At 46.4% G+C, this 27,667-nt stretch overlaps 2 protein-coding genes across 3 annotated transcripts in view; both read left to right on the forward strand.

Moving 5' to 3' along the window:
- The first annotated feature begins 16 nt into the window (after nt 1-16).
- Mrps15 (mitochondrial ribosomal protein S15) lies at nt 17-10,349 on the forward strand. Its single transcript, XM_075945749.1, has 8 exons — nt 17-238; nt 457-498; nt 1,983-2,061; nt 4,521-4,569; nt 5,348-5,432; nt 7,639-7,697; nt 9,242-9,433; nt 9,642-10,349. The coding sequence occupies exons 1-8, from the start codon at nt 76-78 to the stop codon at nt 9,777-9,779; spliced, it is 807 nt and encodes a 268-aa protein (XP_075801864.1). The 5' UTR covers nt 17-75; the 3' UTR covers nt 9,780-10,349.
- A 2,150-nt stretch (nt 10,350-12,499) lies between these two features.
- Nucleotides 12,500-27,667, forward strand: part of Oscp1 (organic solute carrier partner 1) — a 31,462-nt gene continuing 16,294 nt past the window's right edge. The window contains exons 1-2 of one of the 2 annotated variants that reach the window (XM_075945847.1): nt 12,500-12,726; nt 19,618-19,647. In XM_075945847.1, coding sequence (XP_075801962.1) covers nt 12,615-12,726; nt 19,618-19,647 — 142 coding nt within the window. In that variant the 5' untranslated portion in view covers nt 12,500-12,614. The remainder of the gene's footprint in view (nt 12,727-19,617; nt 19,648-27,667) is intronic. The other variant, XM_075945848.1, reaches the window with a different exon arrangement.

Here is a 27,667-nt window from a genome sequence, read left to right on the forward strand (position 1 = left end):
AAGGCGCACCTCGATTGGTCGAGCCTGAACCGTCATGGCTGCGCCCATGTAACCGGCCCCACCGCTGAGCGGTCAATGGCGGCGCAGGCCCGCGGGTCAGGAGTCACTATGCTGCGGGCGACGTGGCGCGCGCTGAGCTCTGTTCGTGCCCAGGCAGTGGCACAGGCTCCGGGGTCTGCGCTGCGAGGCGGAGGAAGCGCCAGTCTGCCTTCAGCACGCTGCGGCCTGCAGACTCCGAGTGAGCAGCCGAGCAGGGGGCAGGGGAGCTGGGCGAGGATGGAGGGTACCAGGCACCCGGAGACTGGAGAGAGGCAGTGGAAGGATGCGAAGCTAATGGTGGTGGCTCGGGAAGGAGTGATGAAGTGGGAGTTGGGTGCAGGTGCACGCAGTCCGTGGTAGGAGGGTCGTGTCGGGCTGCGGAAGGAAATGAGTCTCAGCCTTTTCTGTTCTGCATAGGTCTCCTGCTTGCCGCCCGTGCATACGCCACCCAGAAACCAGGTAGGAGGGCTAGGTTGAGACTGGACGCGGAAGAGACCCCGCCGGGACAGCTTGGGGTGGATAAGGGGACAGAGGTGGAGCGCCCCTACATCCACGTCTTATAGAACCCTAACGAGGAGGCAGGAGTAAGAGTTTTCGAGTGGAATACTAGTGAAAATGAGTGAGTTCTTGGCTGGCCACACCAGACCTTCCCAGAGTGGAACGCTTTTTATCTGCCACTCTGACTTGTAGTGTGTCGTTTCTCACCCCCAAGTTCGTATGCCTTAGGGCCCTCTAAGGAACAAATGTTATTTGAGGCTAGTTTACTTTGTGTGAACCAGTGCTGACGTGAGCGTGAAAGGATCCATTGAAACACGTTGTTATTAGGAGTCAATCATGCTAACATATGAAAAACACCCTTAGCCCTGTGTTCAATAAATCGTAAGGTGTAGCTTCTAGCGTCATTTACCTAGTGGCCGAGCAGAGTCTGCCTTAAGAGGATAGATCATCTTGGTTGGACTGGACTGAGTTGCACTCCAGGGACACAGTAGAAATGTGTGGGCCAAAGCTGAGCTTTTGGTCATCCATACTAGATACTGACATTTTCCCCAAGGTTAGCTGCACTTTCTCGTAACTGGAGGTTTCTCCTCCCATCCAGCCCCGCAGCCGCTTTTAAAATAACCACTGAGAGGCTTAATATTAATTACACACTGTTTAGCCTATTTGCTTAGGCTTATTATTAACTAGCTCTTACAACTTAATTAACCCATTTCTGTTAGTCTATATTTTACCACTAGGCTCATGGCTTGTGACCTCACATCTTGCTTCTCCAGTGACTGCTGGTATCTCCCTGACTCCGCCTTCTTTCTCCATCTATCTCTGTTTGGATTCCCCCCTTGGCTCTCTTCTGCCCTGAAAACATTCATAGCATACAGAGGGGTATCCCACATCCCTTTATTTCATTCGTCAGCCAACCAGCAAGCTTTGTTAAGTGCTTATTCTAGGTCAGACCATGAACCAGACTAGGAATTAAGTGGTTCAAAGGAAGCCAGGTTCACTCCTATCCACGGGAGAACCTGTCCCAGTGTGGAACTGTAGAACCAAGTGGGCTTGTGAGAAGTACCGCCACAGTATATGTCTTAAGAAAGACCATCTGGGGGCTGGAGAGATGGTTCCGCAGTTAAGAGCATTGACTGCTCTTCCAGAGGACCTGAATTCAATTCCCAGCATCCAAAAGGCAGCTCACAACTGTGTATCACTCCAAGCTCAGACAAACATGCAGGCAAGACACCAATGCACCATAAAATAAAAACAAATAAATAAAAAAACAAAGACCATCTGTTTGCAGTGTGACATATGAAGCAGGTGCCCACAGGGCTCTCAGAAAAGAAACTGAGCCTTTTGACCCCAGGCATTTCTCACAGATTTGGGGAGTGGGTGAGAGGAGGAGAGCCTGGGAGAATGAGAGTTAATCCTGTCTTCCATTCCATTCCTGTATTTGACAGTCCAGCCCAGCCGAGATGATGAGCCACCCCCTTCTGCGTTCATCAAAGAATACAACAGCATCCTTCCCAACATGGAGAAGTACGCAGGGAGAAACCTACTGGAGGACACAGGAGTCCTAGGAGGGTGGACAGGGAGTGGGGGAAGGGGGACTTTACAGCCTTGGCCTGTTGTACTTAAAGTTTGATTATGTGGGGCTCTGGGTGGGGTGAACACTGGGAAGCACCCCCAGGATGCTGGGCTCGGGTGGCTGGTGCTCATGGAGCCCAACTACCCTTTTCTTCCTGGTTCTCTGAGGGAAGACCTGGCGTCAATAGACGCCAAAGAACTCGCATGCTCTTGGTAGAAGTCTATCTTCTCTTGACCTCACAAAAGCCCCGGGAGGAAAGAAATTGAATCCTATTTGTATTGAATTATTCATGGTCTGTGTTACACGTCTAAGGGACAGAGTTAGCACTTAAATCCCGAGCTGTCAGACACCAAAGCCCAGGTCCTTCTCAGCCCCTGTCCAGTGGGAGCTGGGCTGGCTCTAGCCTTGTCTACTGTGGAGTCTGGCTATGTCCAGCTGAGGTGGACATCCTTCCAGAACACTCCAGCCAACAGCCCCAATTGTCTAATGCTGTTTTCAGCCCAACAAACCAGAGCCATGTTGCCTTTGAATCCCTGAGAAATGACTGCCCACTTCTGGAGAGCTGCACTTCTTACAGAAGTAACTGTCATTTGTTCTTGCTTTATCGTTTGTTTTGTTTTGTTTTTGTTATTCAAGACATAGTTTCTCTGTAGCTTTGGAGCCTGTCCTGGAACTAGCTCTTGTAGACCAGGCTGGGCTCAAACTCACAAGAGATCCACCTGCCTCTCCTCCCAAGTGCTGGCATTAAAGGCGTGCGCCACCACCACCACCGCCCGACTGATCTTGCTTTTTCTGTTTGTTTTGTTTTGTTTTTGTTTTTCGAGAAGACGGGATTTCTCTGTGTGGCTTTGGAGCCTGTCCTAGAGTTTGCTCTATAGACCAGGCTGGCCTCAAACTCAGAGATCTGCCTGCCTCTTCCTCCTGAATGCTAGGATTAAAGGTGTGCGCCACCACCACCCAGCTATTATTGCTTTTTAAATCTTATTAACAATTATTTTTATTATGTGCATGTGTCGGCATGTGTGTATGTGCCCGTATGTGTGAGTGCTCACAAGGGACAGAAGAAGGCAATGGATTTCCTGGAGTTGGAATCACAGGAAGTTGTGAGCCTGCTGATGTGGGTGCTGGGAACCAAACACTAGCTCTTAACCACTGAGCCATCTTTCCAGTGCTCGTTTTTTTATTTATATTTACTACTGTGTGTGTGCATGATGGGAGTGGAGACGACATCTATCCAGCTCACTTGTGGAGATCGGAAGACAGCTCTGTGGAGTCAGTTCTCTTAGAGCCTTATGGTCCTGTGGTCAGCCTTAACAGCACCTTTATACATCTGATCAGCCCTGTTCTTGGGGTTTTTTTTTGTTTGTTCTTAGTTTCAATTTTTTAATTTATTTATGTGTATGTTTTGCCCACATAAATGTATATGTACCACATGTGTGCCTAGTACATACAGCAGTCAGAAGAGGGCATTGGATCCCCTGGAACTGGAGTTATATATGATAATAAGCCACCAAGGGGGGGGGCTGGAAACTGAACTTGGGTCCTCTGCAAGAGCACCAAGTGCTTTTAACCACTGAGCCATCTCTCCAGGACTACCACCTTTAAGATAAGGTCTCTCTTTTCCATTTTCCCTTTTTAAACTACTGTCAACTAGTTGAAATGACTAGTAGTTGGACTAGCTAGATGGCTCGGTAGTCTGGAGTGTTGTCACTTGTCCAGAGGACACAAGTTTTGTTCCCAGCACCCATACCAGACAGCTGAGTCACCTATAACTCAGAGCTGCAGGGGGTCACACATCTTGTGGCCTCCACAGGTACCGGCACACATACAAATACATAATTTTTTTTTTTGATTTTTTTGAGACAGGGTTTCTCCGTAGCTTTTGATTCCTCTCCTGGAACTAGCTCTTGTAGACCAGGCTGGCCTCGAACTCACAGAGATCCGCCTGCCTCTGCCTCCCAAGTGCTGGGATTAAAGGTGTGCGCCACCACCGCCTGGCCCAAATACATAAATTTTTTTTATTAATTTATTTATTTATTAAAGATTTCTGTCTCTTCCCCGCCACCGCCTCCCATTTCCCTCCCCCTCCCCCAATTAAGTCTCCCCCCAGCCCGAAAAGCAATCAGGGTTCCCTGTCCTGTGGGAAGTCCAAGGAACCCCCACCTCCATCCAGGTCTAGTAAGTTGAGCATCCAAACTGCCTAGGCTCCCACAAAGCCAGTGCGTGCAGTAGGATCAGAAACCCATTGCCATTGTTCTTGAGTTCTCAGTAGTCCTCATTGTCTGCTATGTTCAGAGAGTCCGATTTTATCCCAGGCTTTTCCAGACCCAGGCCAAATACATAAATTTTTAAAGGAAAAAGCATTTCTTCCCCTTCCCAGTGCTGTCTCATTGCTCTGTTTTTTCCACAGGGTTGATGATGTTGTGAAAAGAATCTTGTCTTTGGAAATGGCCAACAAGGTGAGTGTCTGTGCTGCCCTAAGTCTTGGCCTCCCTCAGCCCACTCCCTTGGAACCCCTTCCATCCCTACACCCTAGGCTTCCCAGTTAGAACGTTTATCCCAGTGTTAGGCTCTATCCAAAGTAAGCACTGAGAAGAGAGGGAGTTTTGCTCCTCCATGGCATCGCTGACGTCTGAGAAACAGTAGGTGCGCAGTAAACACGTTGTCTTAGTCATTTTTTTTCCCTGTAAAATGACACTGTGACCAAAGCAACTCTTATGGGCCTGGCTTGCAGTTTCAGAGGTTTAGTTCATGATCATCATGGCAGGGAGCATGGTGGCATGCATGTAGACACAGGATCAGTAGTTGAAAACTACATCCTAATCCATAAGCAGAGAGATACTAGAGCAAGCTTGGTTTCTGAAAGTCCAAAGCCTACCCCCAGTGACACACTTCCTCCAACAAGGCCACACCTCCTGATCCTTCTCAAGTAACACCAGTCCCCGGTGACCAAACATTCAAATATATGAACTGGGGGCCATTCATATTCAAACATCACAGATGTGTACATGAATGAGTAAGCAAATTTTAAGGCTATTAAGCCAACAAACTATTTCTCTTATCTCTGTTTTTTACTTTGGGCTCATGAGGATATGAGTAACAATGTGGTTGACCAAGGCTACAGTGAATGCGATTTTTCTGGGCCTCGCTGCCATGACTGCAGCCTTCCAGTCAGGAAGGTTAGTCTTTAGAGGATCATACACCAAACACATTTCCCCCAATTTCTGTCTTCAACAGAAAGAGAAGTCAAAAGTCAAGCAAGAACAATTGATGAACAAGATTGCAGAAAACCCTGAGGATTCCAGAACCTTGGAGGCTCGAAGTTGGTCCAGGGGCCCTTGGAAGTGGGGGTACAAAGGAGTCTGCTAGCTGGTACCTGGTCTAGGAGGGCTCTTGATGTGGCTTGGGAAGGGGAGAGACGTGATGGACTGGAACTCTGGTCCTGCCCATTGCTCTGTGTGAAGTCACACGGGTCACCTATCTTCTCTAGGGCCCCTGATTCCTACTCTAAAGATGGAGCTAGCTGAGGACAGGGCAGAAGACTGTGAATCTAGAGAGTAAGAACACACCCTGAAAACAGAAGATGAGGCTAGTAGCAGTGAGACTCACATCTGTGGAGTGCTACCATGCCCATTGGCATGGGACATTTCCACATTCCTATTTTAGTTTCCAGCTGGAGTTAGCAATAGCAATCGTTAAATGTGAGTGAAAGCCCCTCTTGCGTTGAACCAAGGAGCAGCAGTTGAGCCAAGGGGTGAATTGGCGGCCCCACTCAGTGTCTGTCTTTTTCCGTCCCTGTTGCTATTACCTTACATTACAGCTTCTATCACTGCCTCCCTCTTCGTCCTTCATTCACTTTTTTAAAAATTTATTTTGTTAGCCAGGCAGTGGTGGTGCACACACCTTTAATCCCAGCACTCTGGAAGCAGAGGTACTGGGATCTCTGTGAGTTTGAGGCCACCCTGATCTGCAAAGTGAGTTCCAGGACAGGCTCCTAAAACTACAAAGAGAAATCCTGTCTCGAAAAACCAAAGGGAAATTTTTTTTTATTCTGTTAATGTATATGGGTATTTTGCCTGCATGTATGCCTGCACTGTGTGTGTGCATCATGTCAGCAGAAGTCAGAAAGGGGCTTCAGATGCCCTGGAACTGGAGTTACAGACTGTTGTGAGCCACCGTGAGCTGGGAATCAAACTTGGATCCTCTGGAATAGCTATTCTTAATCCTGCACCACCTCTCCATCTTGTAAGTTAGAAGTTTTAGTTCTAAAAACTTAATAATGAAAGCACAGAAAAAGGGTAGGTTTTAAGTTTATTCTTTATTATTATTATTGTGTGTGAAAGTATATGATGTGTGGGTACATGTACACATGCGCCACACAAGGAACCTGTCTGGAAATTCGAGAACAGTTTTTACAAGTCCATTCCTTTCTCCACCATGGAGATTGAACTCGGTGCCACAAGCACCTTTACCCACCCAGCCACCTTCTGGATGGACTCTTGACAGCTTTAGAGTCTGAGATTAATGCATTGTCTGGGACCTCTAGTACAATCATGAGTCATTAACCATGATGTACGCTAGAGTTAATTCCTGAATTTAATGCTCTTTAAGTGTGTTCAAACTGTGGCCCACAGGCTGCATGTGCCTCAGGTAGCTATGAGTGGAGCCCAATTCAACACAAAACCACAAGCTTAATTAAAACATTGAGGGGTTTTCGGTTTTGTTGTTGTTTTTAGGGTGTTTGTCTTTTTTTCTTTTAGACCACTGGTTCTCAATCTTCCTAATGTTGCAACCCTTTAGTACAGTTCTTCATGTTGTGGTTGCTACTTCATAACTAATTTTGCTACTGATATGATCATAATGTAAACATCTGGTATGCAGGATATCTGATGTGTGTTCCCCAAAGGGGTTGAAGCGCACAGATTGAGAACCGCTGTTTCAGACATTGTCTTACTGTGTAGCCCCGGCTGGCCTGACACTTGTGCTGTCAGCAAGCTCACAGAGATCCACCTGCCTATGCCTCCATTGTTTTTGTGACCAAACGCATTGTTCTCGGGCGTGAGCTTTGCACATGAAAATGCTAAGGCACAGTGTCACAAAATAGGGCGAAACTTTTGCCATTCAGAGTGCTGTTTACCAGCCAGGCAGTGTTATACCCCCAATTCTAGGTAGAGTAGGCAGAGGCAGAGACATTACAAGTTTAGTCTGGGCTCCATAGCAAGTGTAAGGTCAGACCTAGCGTCATAGTGAGTCTGTCAGCCACCTTTTCCCACTGCCCCTCACATATGCAATGCTATTTTCTATGACAGATAACGACCTTTACGGATTAAAGTAATTTCCTTTGCTTTTCTAGTAGAACGATAATCCATAGTCTTTTGAGATCTTGCAATTCAGAGTGCTTTGGGGTTGAGAAAGAGCTATACAAAAGCATTGGTGATTGTTACTCCTTTGGTTTTAAAACACGAGGTGGGCCCGGGCACTTCCTTCCTCTGTGCCCAGCTCTCATCCTCTGTGGTTTGTGGTTTCAGTTGTTGCCTTGACTGTCAGGATCCGCAGTTATGAAGAACATATGCAGAAACATCGGAAGGTAAACCCCGGGCTTCACGTGCAGTTAATCCACAGTAGGCTGAGGGAGGGGACCCTGGGGTCTTGGGAGTAAAGGGCTCTGGAGCCTAAGAAGCCAGTGACACCTCAACTCTAATAGGAAGACACTCCCCTCCTGCCTCTAGAGGGACAAAGGGATCCTTACAGGACTCTGCTGAGGGTCATCAGTGGTCAAGAAAACAGACTGCCAACCTTGGTCACATTGGACACATAGTGGGTGCTTAATACATACTTGCTGAGTGCATGGGCAGTCATGACCTGTTCAAATCCTAGCTCTGTCGGTTCTACTTAAAGTTGCTGTGACTTTAGGAAGCTTATTGGTCTGAACCTGTGTTTTCACAATCTGTAACACAGGACTGCAAGGATTACAAGAATCGGTACTAGCAGTTGATGTCGTGCATGGCAGTTCTCTAGGCTCTTAGCATCATCTCTCGTAAACCTTGGAGTTCCTTTCAGTTTCTTTCTAATCTTCCAGAGGAGCAATCTTGCCATGGAGTGACATTATTCCTCTGGAGACACTGCTAGATATGATGCCTGACACTTGAAATGAGGCAGTCTTGCCAAGGGTTTCATATTCTTTTTTTTTCTTTTCTTTCTTTTTTTTTTTTTTTTAAATTTTGGTTTTTCAAGACAGGGTTTCTCTGTGTAGCTTTGGAGCCTGTCCTAGTACTAGTTCCATAGACCAGGCTGGCCTTGAACTCAGAGCTCCACCTGTCTCTGCCTCCCAAGTGCTAGGATTAAAGACTTGTGCCACCACCACCGAGCAAGACTCCACATTCTTAACCACTCACTGCTCAGCTGAGCAGCACAGAGCTGCCAGAAGTAGGAAATTGCCGTTAGTTTTGGACCCTGTATTCAGGCTGACTTTGAACTCTCCACCCTTTGCTTCAGCTGCCTGAGAACTAAATTATAGGGCATGTGCCATCACATCCAACTACTTGTGGTTTTCTAATAAGTATGAAATTGTGAACACAGACTGGTCTAGCCTTGAATACTCCCAGTAGCTGGTTGAGCATGCTCTTTGGAAACCAGTTTTGCTCATTTGAGGTATAGAATTCTAGAGCCCCTCACAGATCAGGACCTAGAACAGAGGATAAGGTCCTGTTTCTCCTTACTCAATCTGACAGTCTGCTAAGTGCTGGAGAAGCTGAGTAGATGGTATAGGGGAGAGTCACCCAGTCAGTAGACCCATTTGAAGGCTTGACCTCAGGGTACTGAAAGTCAAACCAGCTCACACCTTTATTCTACTGTCTGTGAACATTGACAGTGCCTCCTGCAGAACTGTAGTAATGTTTGCATAAGATTGTTGGGATGGTTCAGTGAAATGACCATACATCATTAATGGTAAATAATGTTAATATTTATAGAATACTAAAAGTAAGAGTAGTAAGTATGGTGGCTTAGGCCTGTCATCCCAGCAAGTAGGAAGCTGTGACAAGAGAATTACCATGTGCTTGAGGCCAGCCTGGGGTACAGAGTAAGACCTTGTCTCAAACCAACATAATAGTGATACAGAATCCTCTATAGGACAAAGCCCACAAACGCCATCTGCTGATGAGCATCGACCGAAGGAATAAGATGCTCAAACTCCTCCGTCAGACCAACTATGAAGTCTTCGAAAAGGCGTGCAAGGAGCTAGGGGTGGAATATACCATACCTCCTCTGCATGCCCAAAAGGTCCATCGCCGCATCCTGGCCAAGAAAGCTCTGTGCATTCGGGTAAGAATCAGTACAGTTGGTTGCTTTGATCAGTCTCCCTGGACTGAGGTGCACAGTAAAAGGGAGAAGTTGTCTGTTTCTGACCATGGCTTAGAACTGGCCTGGTCACCAGCACATGGAGAAAGAATGAGGTTCCATCAAGATAGCTCCTATAGACCTGCCCTGCAAAAAATTACAAAGTCTTTTCCTTCTCCCTTTCCACCACCAGGTTTTCCAGGAGGTTCAAAAGCTAAAGAAGCAAAGAAAGGCTTTAAAAGATGCTGCAGTAGCTGCCAAAAAACAACGTAACCAGGAGGTACCAGAGGACCCTTCCCAAGCCCTACCAGACATGACCAGAAAAAACTAATAAAGTCTGTTCTGCCTTGAAGAATGATAGAAGATGGCCTTCCTTTCAGCCTGAGAAAGAGGGATTTGTTCTCCATTTGGCCCTGGGATCTCAGAGGCAGAGACCCTGCCTTCACCCAGTGGATACAATCATAGAAACATGACATGTTGTATGTTTCTGAGAGGTAATGCTGACCGGATAGCAGGGCAGCTGTCTCCTGGACTGGGCCCTAAAAGATGGAGTTTACTGCGCAGAGACAATGGCGTGTTGGCAGAAGGAACTGCAAGTTAAAAGGGAAAGAGATCTAGAGGTACTCATTCAGGAACAGTGGGACTCAGAAATTCAATATAGAACATTGGAGTTAGGGCTTCAGCATGTGAGTGGGTCTGGGGTGTAAAAACATTCAGTTCAGGGCTGGAGAGATGGCTCAGCGGTTAAGAGCACTGGCTGTTCTTCCAGAGGACCCGGGTCCAATTCCTAGCACCCACATGACAGCTAACAACTGTCTGTAACTCCAGTTTCTGGGGATCTGATACCTTCACACCAATTCATATAAAATAAAATTAACTAAATTATTTAAAAAAAAATTCAGTTCATACTGAAGAACTTTGGACCTCATTCTGAGGAGGGAAACACCACAAAGGGAAAGATATGTTGCTACCAAAGAACACTGGGAAGATCAGGGCTGAGGCCTGAACCGGAGCAGTTTGGGAGCTGTTAAGTAACTGAAGCCCTAGGTGTTTAATAGCCTAGGGGTACAGGGCTGAGGCGCTTGAATGCCTGTAATCCCTGCTCTCAGGCTTGAATGCCTGTAATTCCTGCTCTCGGGAGAGGCAGGAATGTCATTTCAAGGTCATCCTTGGCTGCTACTAGTTTGAGGCCAGTCTGAACTACGCGAAACCCTTTTTCCAAGAGTTTAAATTACTCAAGAAAGCAATGTAAAAGAAAAATAGGCGATGTTTGGGAGGGAAGAATGACCTCCTGAGGGCACAGGAGCCCCTAGAGATGAAGGAGAAGGTAGAAAGAATCAAAAGTGAAGATGAAGCTAGTTGGTGGCGGTGGCCGCCAAGTCAGGTGGTTGTGACTACGCAAAGAAACCCTTTGTGGGGATGGGGGGCAGTGAAGATGAATTGTATGATTATCCCCTCCAGGAACAATGAGACTTTAATGAAATGGGCCTAGAGGTCCTACGTTACAGGTGCAAGTGACAACTTTTCAGGAGACTGGAGGGTAAGGAGAAAAGCCACAGCCGTGGATCAGGCCTGCAGGAAAGGCACTGTTTTAAATGCCAACTTGCCTGATATTCAGATCCTGAAGATGCCCCCCACCCTGCCCCCTGACCTAAGACACGGCCCTAGTCCTGGCTGTCCTGGAACTTGCTATGTAGACCAGGCTGGACTCTGCCTACAGAGTGCTGGGATCAAAGGCCTGTGTCATCACTCCTTGCTCTGCCTTGATTCCAAAATCCATATACTGTCTGACACTCCGAGAGAGAAAAGTCTAAGAGAAAGGAAGTCTGTTTTGACAAAACTTCAGATACTTTTGGGAGCAGAGGCTCAGCATAATATAAGGATGGGGTGTTAGGAAGCTCAAGTTGTAGGAGACAGTTTCAAAAAGGAAGAGAGGAGAAAAGGAAAACCACAGAGTGTGTCATGGAGGATGCCAGAAGCAGGAAGCCATTAAAGGAATGTGGGGGAGGGGGGGACTGCTTGGGTTTTTGGTTTTGTTTTTTTTTTTTTCTTGTTTTGGGTTTTGGTTTTTTGGGAGAGGGTTTATTTGTGTGGCCTTGGCTATCCTAGAACTAACTCCACAGACCAGGCTGGCCTCGAACTCACAGAGATCCACTTGCTTCTGCAAGTGCTGGGATTAAAGGCTTGCGCCACCACCATCAAGCCTGGAATGTGCTGGGTTTTTTTTTTTTTTAAATAATGTCTTCTGAAATTTAGTCCAGCAGTCAGTGTAGCAGTGCAGTGATACGAAGGAACAGAAATACAGAAAGGGACATAAGGGACATTAAGGAATAAAAGTGAGAAAAGATTATGTGAGAAAAAGTATTTGGCGGCTGATTATTAATAGGACCCAGGGAGGTGTCTGTGGGAGCCAAAGCTCAAGACTCAAGATTGCTGTGGTTGGAGGGGGAAATGAAGTCTACAGGAATCCACTGAAAAGAACCGGCCGAAACTAATCCTGGAGCAGAAGGTGGAGGAGAGCAGTCTGCGGAGCCTACTTAAACCGTGGGGAGGGCCGGGCCGGATTGCGTCACTGAGTAGGAAATCTGGTGTGGCAGCGCTTTCGGGAGGGTTTAAGAAGGAAATATAAATGATATAATGCATCGAGATGAGGGACTGTATAGCTCAGGGTGCCTTCATGGCACTTGCTGTGATCTCACTGGTTCCTCTGAGCATCTCTAGGAGGTGGCTGACAAATCTGCCTAGAGCAGCACAGCGACGACGTCGGACCGCGACTCTAGGTCCGCTGGGCGGCTCCCAGGACGCTGGGGCCGACTTTCCTTGTTTACCCCGCGGGAAGGCTGGGGCCTGGCTGTGCCGCGGCACACCAAACGGGGATGACCGGAAGACTCGGCGTGCTGGCTCCAAGGGAAAACTCAAAACAAGCGCTCCCCGGAGGCCAACGTCGTGCCGCCGTTCGGACCAATCCCCTAAAGCGGTGTTTGTCACCTAGCCCAATGAGCCCCGGCTCTTGGGCCACTTCACATCAAACCGCCCTCTGATTGGTTCATCTTTCCGGTCCGCGGAGTTGCCCCAGCAACCGAACTGTAGGACGCGGAGGGGCCTCCAGGCTGCTAAATCAAACCGTGGGGCTCTTCCTTCACCTACCCTGCGGGTTTCCTGCACCATGTCGGTGCGGACTCTGCCGCTGCTCTTTTTGAACTTGGGCGGGGAGATGCTTTACGTCCTGGACCAGCGGCTGAGGGCCCAGAACATCCCCAGAGACAAGGCCCGCAAAGGTAAGAGGCACCCGCAGCCTGCTTCCCTCATCACTACGCTTAGTGTCCCCATCCAGACCCTAAGGCTAGCCCTTCCCAATCCCCCACGCGCCCAGCTCTCCCGCCTCCGCCTTCGTACCTAAGGCCAGATTGGCATCTCCACCTTCCCTCCTATCCCAACAGCTAGACCAAGGCCTCTGCACTTCACTTTGACAGTCGGGTACCTTTCTCACAAGATGCAGCGCCTATGCAGTTGGAAGACCTCAGGAGTCAAATTCTCAATTCTCCAAAAGAGCATTTCCCCACAGAGAAACCTAACACCTGTATTGGACATACTCAAAGTACTTGAACCCTTGATGATTTCCCAGTCTCTTGAATTTTTTCCCCCTTCCAAAAGTAGTTCCCGGCGCTCACCTGGCAATAAGCCTTTGGCTAGTACCACCATCCTCTTCAACCCCCACGGAACAGATGCTGATCACCCGGTGTTTCTGTCCTCCCACGTACGCTAAAGACTAGTCTTGCTCAATTCAGAAGCCATTTCTAGAAGTGTAGGGGCCTAAAGTAATAGAGATAAGAATGAAAGCCTACTTCTTTACCTTTTCAAGTGTGGGAGGGGAATGCAATTGTGAAAGTATTGGAAAACGTGTAAGTGCAAAATTATGCTATGTGTAATTCACAGAGAAACGACCACCCAGAACACGCCGTCTCAGCCAACAACTTCACCAAATTTCCTGGGATTAAGTATGAGCTATTATATCTCTAGGGAGAGGCATAAAGGTTTCTATAAAGACAGTTGACACGACACTAATGAAAACACTATCCTCTCTCAACAGCTAATGCATGCTCACTCAATTGATGTTAAATGTTGGGTCTGACTGCGTGTAAGTTCATGCACAGACAGATAACAGAACTCCCTAGATCATTCCCTTTGATTCATATGGAGCATTGCTACCAGGGGGCTTTACAAAATACAAAAATGTCTAGAACCATCTCTCCTTAAAATCTGCAGGCAGGGGGGCTGGAGAGATGGCTCAGTGGTTAAGAGCATTGCCTGCTCTTCCAAAGGTCCTGAGTTCAATTCCCAGCAACCACGTGGTGGCTCACAACCATCTGTAATGAGGTCTGGTGCCCTCTTTTGGCCTGCAGACATACAGACAGAATATTGTATACATAATAAATAAATATTTTTTAAAAAAAAATCTGCAGGCAGATTTGCGCTCCTGTCTAAATGGAGGCCAAGTCCTATGCAAGACACATTGGGGGCCCTTTGCAGTCTGATTTTCCATCATTGCTTGATTCACACTTTGAGTCCTAATCACACCAGAGTATATGTAGTTCCTTAAACTATGTCCTTCATGACTCCATGCTTGTGGTCCCTGCCCCTCCATCCTTTCCCTGGCCTGTACTATTGACTGAAGAATCGTTGTCCTTAGGAAAAGGACTTTCTGTGTGCTCCCAGCGCCCTGCCTGTGCTTCTCTCTACACCTGGCTCTTTAGACTCATCTGTTCACGCGTGTCTCCCTACGTGTTTGTCTGACTCATGTCTGTACTGCAGCGTCTAGCATTCAGTGCCCAGGTCACAATAAATCAGAGCTTGGTAAAGGTTTGCTGAACCACTTGGCAGTTTTATATGACACTGTGTTCCTTCCTCAGGAGGCTTCTATGTTTCTTGCTGCCTGTGTGATGTGATTCCACTCAGGCTAATGACCCTAGTGGGGTGACAGGCTAGCTTTCTCTAGGTAGTCTATCTCTTGGAAGACAATGTAAATCAGCAATTAAGAGTGTGCCCTTTGGCCGGGCAGTGGTGGCGCACGCCTTTAATCCCAGCACTCGGGAGGCAGAGGCAGGCGGATCTCTGGGAATTCGAGGCCAGCCTGGTCTACAAGAGCTAGTTCCAGGACTGGCACCAAAGCTACAGAGAAACCCTGTCTCAAAAAAAAAACCAAAAAAAAAGTGTGCCCTTTGGAGGCATGCATGGCACGTCTAGATCCCATATTTAGCTAGTTGCATGATCTTGAGGTGTAGCCTCTGAGCCCGTTTTTCTATACAATGGTAATAGCAATACACCCCTGAAAGCCGAGCTGTAGGGATTGAGTGAACATGCATTTTATGTTCACACAATCAGTAGTTGATATTGTCTTTTGGGAGGCGATCTGGGCGAGGTTCTGTAAATAGGAAGACTCAGTCTTTAAGAGCTGTAGTCCCAGGCTGAAAGCCCAGGCTGAAAGAACGGGATCTGCAGGGAAGAGCACAAGCTCTACTTTCAGAGGACCAATGTTCCATCCCCAGCATCCTCTGGGAAGTTTACAGCCACCTGTAACTCCAACTGCAGGGAATCCAGCACCCTCCTCTGTCCGCCCAGAGCCCCTGTACTTACATGCATATACCTAGACATATACACATAATTAAAAATAAAAATTTAGGGGTTGGGGATTTAGCTCAGTGGTAGAGCGCTTGCCTAGCAAGCGCAAGGCCCTGGGTTTGGTCCTCAGCTTCAGAAAAAGAAAAAAGAAAAATTTAACTGGGTGGAGTGGCACATGTCTTTTTTTTTAATATTTTAAAGACTTATTTATTATGCATACAATGTTCTGCTAACATGTACACGCCAGAAGAGGGCACCAGATCTCACTATAGATGGTTGTGAGCCACCATGTGGTTGCTGGGAATTGAACTCAGGACCTTTGGAAGAGCAGGCAATGCTCTTAACCTCTGAGCCATCTCTCCGGCCCCGTGGCACATGTCTTTAATCCCAGCTCTCAGGAAGCAGAGGTAGGAAGATCTCTGTGAATTTGAGGTCAGCCTTATCTACAGAATGAGTTCCAGGACAGCCAGAGCTACACAGAGAAACAAGGTCTTGAAAAACAAACCCAATAAATAAATAAACAAAATAAAATAAAAAATGTAAAACCAAGAACTGTAGTCCTTAATCCAGGCACTTGGGTGGCTGAGGCAAGAGATCGCTGCAAGTTCAAGACCAGCCTGGCACCACATAGTAAGACCTTGTCCAAAGTTATATATATCTATGTATATATACATACATATATATACATATATATATATATATATATATGGAAAGCCCACTATTTTGGTTTTCTGAGATAGGGTTTCATTGTAGCAAAGGCTGACCTTGAACTTCTGATTCCCCTGTTCTCACCACTCCTGCATTGGTATCACGGTTGTGTGCCATTTTACCCAGAAAAAAAAATGTTTAAGAGTGATAGTCTTCCTGGTTTACCTAGATCCAGTTTTATGGACTTCAGACACCTGTAGTAATTCATTATCATATAGTCACCCATCCTACAGTGTTTGGCAGATGTCACACCAAGTGACATTCTAGGGAAAGCTGGATTGAGCCTTTCTGTACACTTCCTGAAAGTGGGGCTGTTGATGAGTCCAGTCTCTGTCCGAGTCTAAGACTCAAGACAAATATCTATAGTGACAACAATAAAATATTTCTTTTGCATTGTTGAAACAAGGCTCCTGCTGTAGCTGTCCCCAAACTCAGTAGCACGGATTGACCTGGAATTCTCCACAGTCCTCTTGCCTCGGCCCCTAAATTCTGGGATTATAGGCACAAACCACCACTCAGACTATTGAAACAGTTTTTCAATTATGTCAATACTTCACTGAAACACCTTGATGCCCAGAGCTCCTCTATCATATAGATAACACACTACCACCTGAATTTACAAGAAAAACCAAAGCTGCTTTGCCTAGGGTTGCATAGCTGGTGGGAGGAGTCAGTCATTTGACAACTCCTACTCCTAACCAGCTTGTGCTGCCTTACCTGAAGGGATTGGATGGAAATTTTGTGGGGTTTGGTAGGTCAGGAGGCGAGGGAAGGCTTTGAAATGCGCACACATATACGCGCACGCGTGTAAATGCGCACAATGTGTGTGTGTGTGTGTGTGTGTGTGTGTGTGTGTGTGTGTGTATGCATAGCGTATACCCATCAAGTGTCTAAAAGAAATGATGAAGTAGTTGACCAGTGAGGCCTTGTAGGAGAGAAAGAAAGCAGAACAGCGTAAGACTAGAAGCTGAGAGCGTGTCTGTTTTTCTGTCGAAGCTGGTGTTGCTGCAGGAACTGGAGCCAGTGCCATGGTGACAGGTGCCTATACCCAGGCCTGTAAAAGCACAGACATGGTAAATTAGTCCTCGTGGATGCTTTGAAGGAAATCGTATTTCTTGGAGCTGTTTTCATTATCTTACACAACTAATTGGTCTCCTGGAGGCCGTCCCTGTTCCCACAAGGCCGGTGCAGACATTGCTGTTCCTCCCATAATGCAGCCAGAGTTTAGCGCTGCACAGAAAGGAAGTGTGCTCTTACTGGAGCTGCTTGTGAGAGTTGCATACTTAATGTTGTCTCACGTGGGTTTTTTTTTTTTTTGGTTTTTCGAGACAGGGTTTCTTTGTAGCTTTGGTACCAGTCCCGGAACTAGCTCTTGTAGACCAGGCTGGCCTCGAACTCACAGATCCGCCTGCCTCTGCCTCCCGAGTGCTGGCAGTAGAATGGGCAATAAAAGCTACCTTTTGCCTCACTTCTGTCCTCATAAAAGCCCTGCAACTAAAACCCTCTTAAATTTTGTTTACCTTCCTTATTACAGGAGAGGAAACTGAGACACGTGACCACGTGGCTGTGGAGTGGCTTTTTGTTTTTGTTTTGTTCGTTTGCTGGTTTTTTGTTTTGTTTTACTTTGTTTTCCTAAGACATGTAGTACTGAAGGACTAAATAGCAGTGGGGTTCTGTTCTGATTTTTCTGGGTGAAATTTAACAGCCAGCCCTGGAACCCATGGGTCTACATCCCATGCAAAATATAACTGAAGTTGAATTGTCTCAAAATGAGTCATCTGGAGAGCAGAAGACAGGGCTTGTGGTCCCTACACTGCCTCTTTAAAGAAGAAAATGGAGAGGAACCGACAGCTCTCTAGAGCCCTCTGCTGGTTCCGGGTGCCATTGCTAGCTGGAGGCACACTATGCTTCCTTGTGTTTTCCAGTTCTGTTTTAACCAGGTAGGCAAGAGTGTTCCCAGACACATATTCAAGAAGATGAAAACTCTCCATCTCTAAATAACTGAAATCCAGTGATGCTACTGAGAAACAGTAGATGTGAATACACTGCCCAAGAAACAATTGCTTTGGGAAGGCCAGACCAGGGCCTACTTCCCCGTCTCACTCTCCCCTAAAGCCTGTGACTTTATCACCCTCCCCTCGGGATTGGGAGCTGAACCTAGAGTCTCATGCACACCAGGCAAACGCTTTGCCACTGAGCTACCTCTCCAGCGCACCGGATTTAGAGATAGTGTCTCACTAAGTTGCCTTGGATTCATTCTGTAGGCCCAGCAGATCTTAAATTTTTTTTTTTTTTTTTTTTTTTTTGGTTTTTCGAGACAGGGTTTCTCTGTGGCTTTGGAGCCTGTCCTGGAACTAGCTCTGTAGACCAGGCTGGTCTCGAACTCACAGAGATCCGCCTGCCTCTGCCTCCCGAGTGCTGGGATTAAAGGCGTGCGCCACCACCGCCCGGCCAGATCTTAAATTTTTGACCCTGCCTCAGCCTCCTGAGTAACTAGAGCTACGGTCCCTTGTGCCACCAGGCCCAGTTAAGGCTGTGACTCTTGAGAGGGAAAGAGAGGGACTTCGAGGGGACTCTGACCTCACAGTGGTACCCACTAGTCTCAAAAGAGCTGTTTGTATGGTATGTTGAGGCCCTGCCAGTGTGCGGTGAAGGCATGCATACGTCAGTGTACTTCAGAGATCATTTCCAAGCAATATAGAGGCAAGTGTTTCCCGAAATGCAGCTAGTTGTGAAATGTTTTCTGTGTGTGGATGTATGTAGAGCTCTTGGAAGGGGTGAGAAAGGGAGGCTGTAGACAGAAATGTTCCTACCAACAAAATGAGAAAGTAAAAAAGTTGGTGTTCAGGGTTTAGGGTAGAGATCAGTGGTACAACACTTGTCTGCTAAAATGCCCAAGGCCCCAGGTTCAATCCCATCTCTAGGGAGAAAAAAAAGTCAGACTGTTGAAAAAGAAACTCCTTTTTCTGTTTGTTCTTGGAATTATTCTTTATTGGGGAGTTAGTGTTAAAAGTCTGCTTTGAAATACGTATGCTTTTTTTTTTTTTTGAGGCAGTGTCTCACGCTGTAGACCTGGAACTCAGAAATCTACCTCCCTCTGCCTCCCAAGTGTTGAGATTAAAGATGTGCACCACCACACCCGGCGTAGTGTATTTTCTTGCAGTTTCTGGAGCCTTCTGAGAGGAGCCCCAAGATAGCTATCATCCTGAGCTGGTACTTTTTTTTTTAACTAGTCATTTATCTAGTTTTTATAGATCCTAATTTTTTTAAAATAGTTTCCAATTGAAGGTGGGGCATGCACATAAGACATTAAACTCTACAGGCTGGAGAGACAGCTCAGTGGTTAAGAGCACTGGCTGCTCTTTTGGAGGGCCCAGGTTCAATTCCCAGTACCAACATGGCAGATCACAAGTGTCTGTAACTCCAGTTCTAGAGGAGGACTCCCCCTTCCGGTCTCCAAGGGCACTAGGCACACATGTGGTATACATGCATGCAGGCAAACATTCACACACTCACACACACAACGCCAGGCAGTGGTGGCACACACCTTTAATCCCAGCAGTTGGGAGGCAGAGGCAGGAAGATCTCTGAGTTGGAGGCCAGCCTGGTTAGTGGAGCTTGTTCCAGGACAGCCAGGGCTACACAGACTGTCTCGAAAAAACAAAACAAAAAACAAAAAAACAAAAAAAAGACATGAAATTCTTTATATATATATATAAATTCTTTATATATATATATCAGGCCAGATAACTAGATATGGTATTTGTAAAGCCTCCATGCAACTAATGTTCTAATGTTCTTGCTTCCTGAACTGATGTTTTCTCTTTGTATGCTTCGTATAGATGAATGGACAGAGGTGGACAGAAAACGAGGTATGCTATTTCTGGGCTGCATGCATTTAGTCTGCATCCACAGGGTCACCCAGTCCGTTGTTAGTGGACTTTAAAAGCAGGCCCACTCTTAAGTATGTAGGCTAGAACTAGGTGTGAGTTTCTTCAGCTAAGACATCGGGCTTACTTTGGAATGTTCTTCTCCAAAGGAATAAACACATTGTGTAAGATGAAAACTCAGCCAACTCTAGTGAAAGGGCCATGCTGCGTCTGAGGGACTTTCCCCCCACTACCACCCCTTTTGTTGTTGTTGTTGTTGCTGCTGCAAGCTTTCAGGGACAGCTGAGGCTCCACCCCTGGGTAGGTTGTCATCTGTGGTGGTCCTAAACCGTCCTTCCTGTGCTATCATGTAGGCAGAGAGTTTGCTTCAGTGTGAGCGGCCCTCCTGAGATGTTCCCCGTAGCACACACAGATTCCTGCTGAGCAGCTGAGGAAGATGAAGCATGTGACTGCATGGCTGCAGAGTGGGCAGCAGGCATGGATCATGCATGCACTGTTGCCTTATGTTCAGTCTTGTTTCCTGCTCACCCGCAGCTAGCTGCAAACCTGGAAAGGTTGAGGCTTGCTCGGAGCTTTTCTCGATCTTTGTATGCCGCAGGTGCCTGCCTTCATTTGACACACGGGAACAGTTTATGCCTATTGTCTGCCAACCTCAGTAGTTTAAATTCTCTCAGCACACCCGATTGCCAGCTGTGTATAGTTGTAATGCTTAAAAGCATAACGGGGGTAAATATGATCAAAGAACATTATATACATAGGTGAAAATGTCACAACAAATCCCATTATTATGCATAATTAATAGACACTAATAAAAACTTTTGATTTTTTGTGCATAAAATATTTGTATATTTAATATATATGAAAGGTCCACTGAAGGCATTTCGATATGTCTGATTTTGAATTTAAAGGTGTAGGTTTGTTTGTTTTTATTATTGAAAGGAAATTTTTAGCATAATTACATAGATTTTTACATTATTATGAGAGATAATGTTTTTGATTTTGTAAATGTTTTCCTAATTGTGATAGAAATTTACTTAGAGTGTGATATGGTAGAAAGTAAAAACAATTATAAAAGAAAATAAATTGAAAACAAATAATGCCAGGATAGGGAATGAAGAAAAATCTGGAACAATGAGTAAAGACAAAAAGAGTAAAATACCTATCTAGCAAATTTTGATAAATGGATCAAAATGGTATATTATTGGATTACAGCATTCTGAATCCGTGTGTGTGTGTGTGTGTGCGTGTGTGTGTGTTACGGTATACACATACAACTATATAATTAATCTGGGTGTGGTGGTGCACTTTTGTGTTTTCTGAGTTATTTAATATATTTATTTATTTTGTATGTATGAATGTTTTTCCTGCATGAATGTGTGTGTGTGCCATAATCTTGCCTGATGCCCACGGAGGTCAGAAGAGGGAATTTGATCCTCTGGAACTGGAGTTGTGGATGGCTGTGAGCCACCATGTAGGTGCTAGGAACTGAACCTTCGTCCTCTGTAAGAACAACCAGTGCTCCTAACCTCTGAACCATCCCTCCAGCTCCTGGTGCATACTTTGAATTCTGGTCCTCAAGAGGCAGAGGCAGGCAAGTGTCTGAGGTTAAAGACCAACCTTGTCTCCATAGTGAGTTCTTGGTTAGCCAAGGCTACATACACTGTCTCAGATAAATAATGCTTTAAAAAATAATAATATAATGAGACAGAACCCTTTCTGATTTCAGTGGTGTCAGCTTGGGTTTTAAACGCTCTCAGATTACATTTTCCTCATCAATGGAATGTGGGAATGGGGGTAATTTAGAGTTGCCGTGAGCTTTAAATGAGGCACTGTATATAAAGTTCCAAGCCCAATGTCTCAACAGTGTAAAGACTCAGACCATTGTAGTCATGTGCGCATTCCCTGGCTCCTCTCTTGTAGCCTTGGCTCCACAGTGCGGATTTCCATAACCAAGTGATTTTTGGAGCCGGGGTAATTTGTTGAAACTGAATTGCTTTCATCAAGATAATTATTTCATCAGACTAGGTCCCGAGAAGCCCAACTGAAGCGCCGGGCTGCTTTTATTATATTTCACAACCGTCTTTTGACACTTCCCTTGAGCAATTTTTGGCCCATCCTTTGATGCCTGGCAGGATTTCAGGTGTGAAGTGTGGGTCTTGAGGGCTTTCCATGTGTGTAATTAGATCGCCGGAGCTTATTCTAGCCTAGTGCTCGAAAACCATCAGCAGACACTGACTTCATCATCTGGCTACATCCAGACTAGAAGCCGCGTGTCAAGAGCCGGGTTATCAGCCCTCCTGATGTCCCTGTGAGAACCCCTCCCCTCCCGACTTCTTCGTCTCTGTGATCACAGCGGGCTCCCGCTCCGTTCAGATTCATGAAAAGGAGACAAAGCTCATCTGAGTGCCACAAACAGACCCCGCAGTGGAAGCCCGGCCCTGGCAGGGGAAGGGATGTTCTAGCTGGAGACACGCGTGCCCCTCACTTTGGTGGTCAGAGTATTGAAAGAGCAGACTCCAAAGAACTCAGATTTCCCAAAGCCCAGTGCTGTGCAGAGGGAAAGACTGCAGAGCCCTGGCATCAACCAGAGGAGGAACTTGTCTTGTAGGAAGAGATTTCACACAGGTCTGGCCATTTAGCCCACAGCTACATTAGCATATGCATGATGACCTTTCTTTCATCTTGTCTATAAAATTATGTTGCAGAGGAGACAAGGGAAAGCAGACTTCTCTCCCTGGTGTAGGCAAAGTATAAATCTATTTTCCATTACCAAGGTGAATTATCTTGGGTTTGTTTTGTTTTTGGTTTTGCCTTTAGTTAAGACAGGACGTCTAAGTGCCTGGTAACAAAGGCAGCCCACGTATCTGACTGAATCTCCTGCTCACGTGTGAATCTGGCACAGTGTGCACCTCTAGGACGTAGCACCTTTGTGTCCCCGTGGTGTTCAGCTTGGTGTCTGGGCCAAGTGCAAACTGGGAGAGGAAAATATGTAGTCTCCACACTCTCACAAAGAACGAATGGTGACAGAGATCCCTGGCTGCCAGGACCCCTGCCGTGAAACTGCCATTTCTCCTTTGGGGGCTCATGTGTGCCTGCTGTGTCCACGGGGACAGACACTGTTGTCCTCAGTTCTCAGCAGATGACCATTGCTTAGGTCTGACAGAGGAGCAATGCTGTTACATCACTTTCTCATCTCTGGGGAAGAGCTTCCTTTTTCTTTTTGCTTTGCCAAAGTCAGTAACAATCGCCTTGGGGTTTTGTCACTTTTAGAACCAATTTATTTGAGGCTAAGCTACTTGCCTGGATCCCAAGTGAACTCAAAGACCCTAGAGAACTGATTCCACTCTGTCAGCTTCCACCCAGTCACAGCTGACAAGGAATGGTTTGACTCCTTCCTCCTGGAAACTCTCCCCTTTTTCTTTTCTGAAGACCTGCGGCTCTTCGTTTGCATCTGTCCCTTGCAGATTCTGCACTTTATATAAAGGCCGTGGTGATAAAAGAAGTTAGAAAACCCAGTTCACTGCAGGTCTTTGATTGTTTCTGTCTGAAGGATTCCTGTGTCTCTGGACATCCCTGTGGAGGGAGAGAGTGTTAGCTGGCTGTGCTGGGCTGGAGTCCTCAGATGTGAGGGTGCCTGTGCTGGCCATGGCTAGAATTCTTCCTGTCTGAGGAGCAGGACATGGTCTAGGGTAGGATCCAAAGTGTGGCTTCCGTGTCACTGCTCTGTGGTAAAACCCCTTGACCAACACAACTTATAAAAGAGAGTGTTTAAGTGGGATTATGGCTTCAGAGGGTTGGAGGCCTTGATGGCAGGTGAAGGAACAGCTGAGAGCTTGCATCCTGACCAGTAAGCACATGGCAGAGAGAGAGAGAGAGAGAGAGAGAGAGAGAGAGAGAGAGAGAGAGAGAGAGAGAACAAGGGTGCACTGGGAACAGTGTGAGCCTTTGAAACCTCAAAGCCTGCACTAAGTGACAATGCTCCTCCAACAAGACCACACCTCTGGAGCCTTCCCAAACAGTTCCAGCCTGGGACCAAGTGTTCAACCCTATGAGCCTAGGGAAGGCATTCTCCTTCAAACCACCACTGTCAGTATGGGAGGAAATACATCCTCTCCTGCTTCTCTCTGAAGCAATTCCATTTAGAGTCAGGTACAAGCTGGATGTAGTTGTGTTTGCCTCTAATCCCAACACTCTGAAGGTGGAAGCAAGGAGGATCAGAAGTTAAGGTCGTCCTTAGCTAGAGGTCTTAATTCCAGACAGCCTGGATTGTGTAAGACTAATAATAATAATAATGAGTTCAAGGCCAGCTTGGTCTTCAGAGTGAGTTCTAGGACAGCTAGGTATACACAGAGAAACCAAAAAAAAAAAAAAATCCCTACTCTTTGTTGCCTTAGTTCTTTAAAAGTACATAGCTGGAGTCAACCACCAGCACTGCATTCAGCAAAAGAAAGTGGAGTTTAGCTGGGTGGTGGCACACGCCTTTAATTGTAGCACTCAGGAAGCAGAGGCAGGAGGTTCCCTGTGAGTTTGAGGCCAGCCTGATCTACAGACTGAGTTCCAGGACAGTCAAGGCTATTCAGAAAAACTGTCTCAAAAAAAAAAATAGAAGAAGAAAAGAGAAAGAAAGAAAAAGTGGAGTTTATGTCTTTCAGAAACCAGCAGTCATATATTAAGAATTCACTTAGGTTCTGTTCATAGTTTTCAGAAAGAAAAAAAAAGAATTCATTTAGTGGCTGGAGAGATGGCTCAGGAGTTCAGAATATGTATTGTACTCACAGAGGACCATGTGACCCACTGCCTTCTGTAACTCTAGCTACAGGGGTCTGAAGCCTCTTTGACTTCCACAGGAATCTGCAGTCACCCATACATGGCTATAACACAGAATTAAAAATAAAAGATACAGGCTGAAAAGATAGCTCAGCAGTTAGGAGCCCCGTGTATGTACTGCTCTCCCCAAGACCAGAGTTTAGCCTCCAGCAACGCCATCAGGTGGCTCACAACTGCTTCTAGCTCATCTCCAGCAGGACCCAACTCCTCTGGCCTCCGCTGGGTACCTGCACGCTCTTAAACATGCCTGTATCACATGCACATGCTTACCCGCGAACATGCACAGATTCACATAATTAAAAACAATAAAAAATATCTTTAAAAAAATAAAAACTTTTAAAAGAACTAAGTAATCCAGTTGTGTGAATATATGCTCTTGATATCCATTTATGTTCATCTTTACACTAAAATAACTGGTTTAAGAATACTAGTGGGGGGGGCTGGAGAGATGGCTCAGCAGTTAAGAGCATTGCCTGCTCTTCCAAAGGTCCTGAGTTCAATTCCCAGCAACCACATGGTGGCTCACAACCATCTGTAATGAGATTTGGTGCCCTCTTCTGGCCTGCAGGCATACACACAGATAGAATATTGTATACATAACAAATAAATAAATTAATTAAATAAATAAAAAAAAGAATACTAGCGGGGCGGTGGTGGCGCACACCTTTAATCCCAGCACTTGGGAGGCAGAGGCAGGCGGATCTCTATAAATTCGAGCCCAGCCTGGTCTACAAGAGCTAGTTCCAGGACAGGCTCCAAAGCTACAGAGAAACCCTGTCTCGAAAAACAAAACAAAACGGAAAAGAAAGAAAGCTCTGGAGGTCTAGAGAATGACCCAGTGGTTGGGGCATGCCCTGCCCTGCTGTCACAGAGGATCCAAATTCAGTTCCAGCATCCGTGTCAGGTGGCTTACAAGTTCCTTTCCAGCCCCAGAAATCAGACCCCTCGGGCCTCTGAGTCCTCCAGCCTCTGAGGGCACCTGCACTTTTTTTTCTGAGGTTTCTCTGTGTCGGCCTGGCCGTCCTTGAACTCATTCTGTAGACCAAGCCGACCTCAAACTCAGAGATCCCTCTGCCTCTCGAGTGTGAGTGCTGGGATTAAAGGGATGTATCACCATCACCACCACCCGGCTTTTACATTTTTTTCAAGACTGATGGAGGCTAGCAGCTGGCCCAGCAGGTAAAGGCACCTGCTCAGCAACAGCACCCCTGACAACCTGGGCTCAACCACCAGAGTCCGTGTAAGCATGCAAGAAGAGAACAGATTCTGTAAAGTTGCCCTCTGACCCCCACATATGCACCTTAACACGCATGTACCTCCCCGACCCCCCACAACACGCACTGACATAAAAACACTAAGAACAATCTATGCTTACCTGTACCTGCTGCTGTTCTCACACCAGAGCTTCCACTCCCTTCACTAGCGATGCTTCCCTGAGCAGTGTAAAATATGAACAGGGCTGAGGCCATGCTGGTGTGCAGGAGGCTTTCATTCTCGACAGGCCCCTGAACAGGATGGGATCTATTCCGGTGCTGTGGAATTAGGGCACACTAATGGGGAGCAATCTGAAGGGCCTGTTTTGTAGACGATCTAAAAACACCGTCATCTCTAACCAGTGGGCAGCCTTGTCTATTTTTATGAAATGTTTGTTTCGAGAAGTTAGTCACCACTGTTTGCCTGACATTCGTGAAGTTTAATTTTAAGTGGAAAAACAGTTTAGACTGCTTAACAGGAAAACAACACACATCACGCACATGCGCTAATCATAAAGTATTTTTTGTAAAAGGGCCAGTGAGATGGCACAGTGGACATGCTTGCCATGCGGCCTGAGAACCTGCGTTCAATCCCCACAACCCCTGGAAAGGCGGAAGGGAAGGAGCGATGCCACTGTGGTGTCCTCAACCTCCACAGGCCCCATCACCACTCTTGCACACATGAACTAATAATGAAGTTTTAATTAATTAATTTATTTAAATATTTATCTATTAGTTATTTTTATAGTGTTCTTCTGGTATGTATGCCTGCATACCAGAAGGGGGAACCAGATCTCAACATAGATGGTTATGAGCCACTGTGAGGTTGCTAGGAATTGAGCTCAGGTCTGGAAGAGCAGCCAGTGCTCTTAACCTCTGAGCCATCTCGCCAGCTCCCTCTTTTTGTTTATTTGAGACAGTATCTCACCATGTAGACCTGAATGGCCTGAAAGTCACTTTGCAGACCAGCCTGGTCACCATCTCTCACAGAGACCTACCTCTGCCTCTCAAGGATGAGATTAAAGGCATGCACACCATGCCCCGCCCCACCTGAATTTTTTGGGGTTTTTTTTTTTTTTTTCGAGACAGGGTTTCTCTGTGGTTTTGGAGCCTGTCCTGGAACTAGCTCTTGTAGACCAGGCTGGTCTCGAACTCACAGAGATCCGCCTGCCTCTGCCTCCCAAGTGCTGGGATTAAAGGCGTGCGCCACCACCGCCCGGCCTGAATTTTTTTTTAAGAATGTGTGTGCTGGGTGACTGGAGAGATGGCTCAGTGGTTAAGAGCACTGGCTGCTTTTCCAAAGGACCTGGAGTCAATGCCCAGCACCCACATGGTGGCTCACAACCATCTGTAGCTCCAGTCCTAGAGGATCCAACACCTTCCTCCCTCCTCTGGGGGCACCACACATATATGGTGTATAGTCATACAGGCAGGCAAAACATCCATATACATAAAGATAAATAAGGATGTATGTACTGTCTCTCTTTTTAAGGATGTGCTCTAACTTAGAATCTATATGCTTATAACTATTTTCAGCAGAAAAATTATAGACTTATTTATTTTATGTGTATGGGTGCTTTGCCTGCATATATGTATGTACTTATGTCACGCGCATGCCTGGTGCCCTCAGAGATCAGAAGAGGGCATTGGATCCCATGGAACTGGAGTCCATGATGGCTGTGGGCCACCGTGTGGGTGCTGGGAACTGCACATAAGTTCTCTGCAAGAGCAACAGCTTCTCCTAATGGCTGAGCTGCCTCTCCAGCCCCACATTCTTTTTCATTTGCTTGCTTGCTTGTTTGTTTTGGGGTTTTTTGTTTGGTTGGTTGGTTTGAGTTTTTGAGATAGGGTTTCTCTGTATAGTCCTAGCTACCCTGGATCTCTGTAGACCAGGCTGGCCTCAAACTTGAAGATCAACCTGC

Source organism: Microtus pennsylvanicus, chromosome 13 (assembly GCF_037038515.1).
Source record: "Microtus pennsylvanicus isolate mMicPen1 chromosome 13, mMicPen1.hap1, whole genome shotgun sequence".
Classification (NCBI taxonomy): Eukaryota; Metazoa; Chordata; class Mammalia; order Rodentia; family Cricetidae; genus Microtus; species Microtus pennsylvanicus.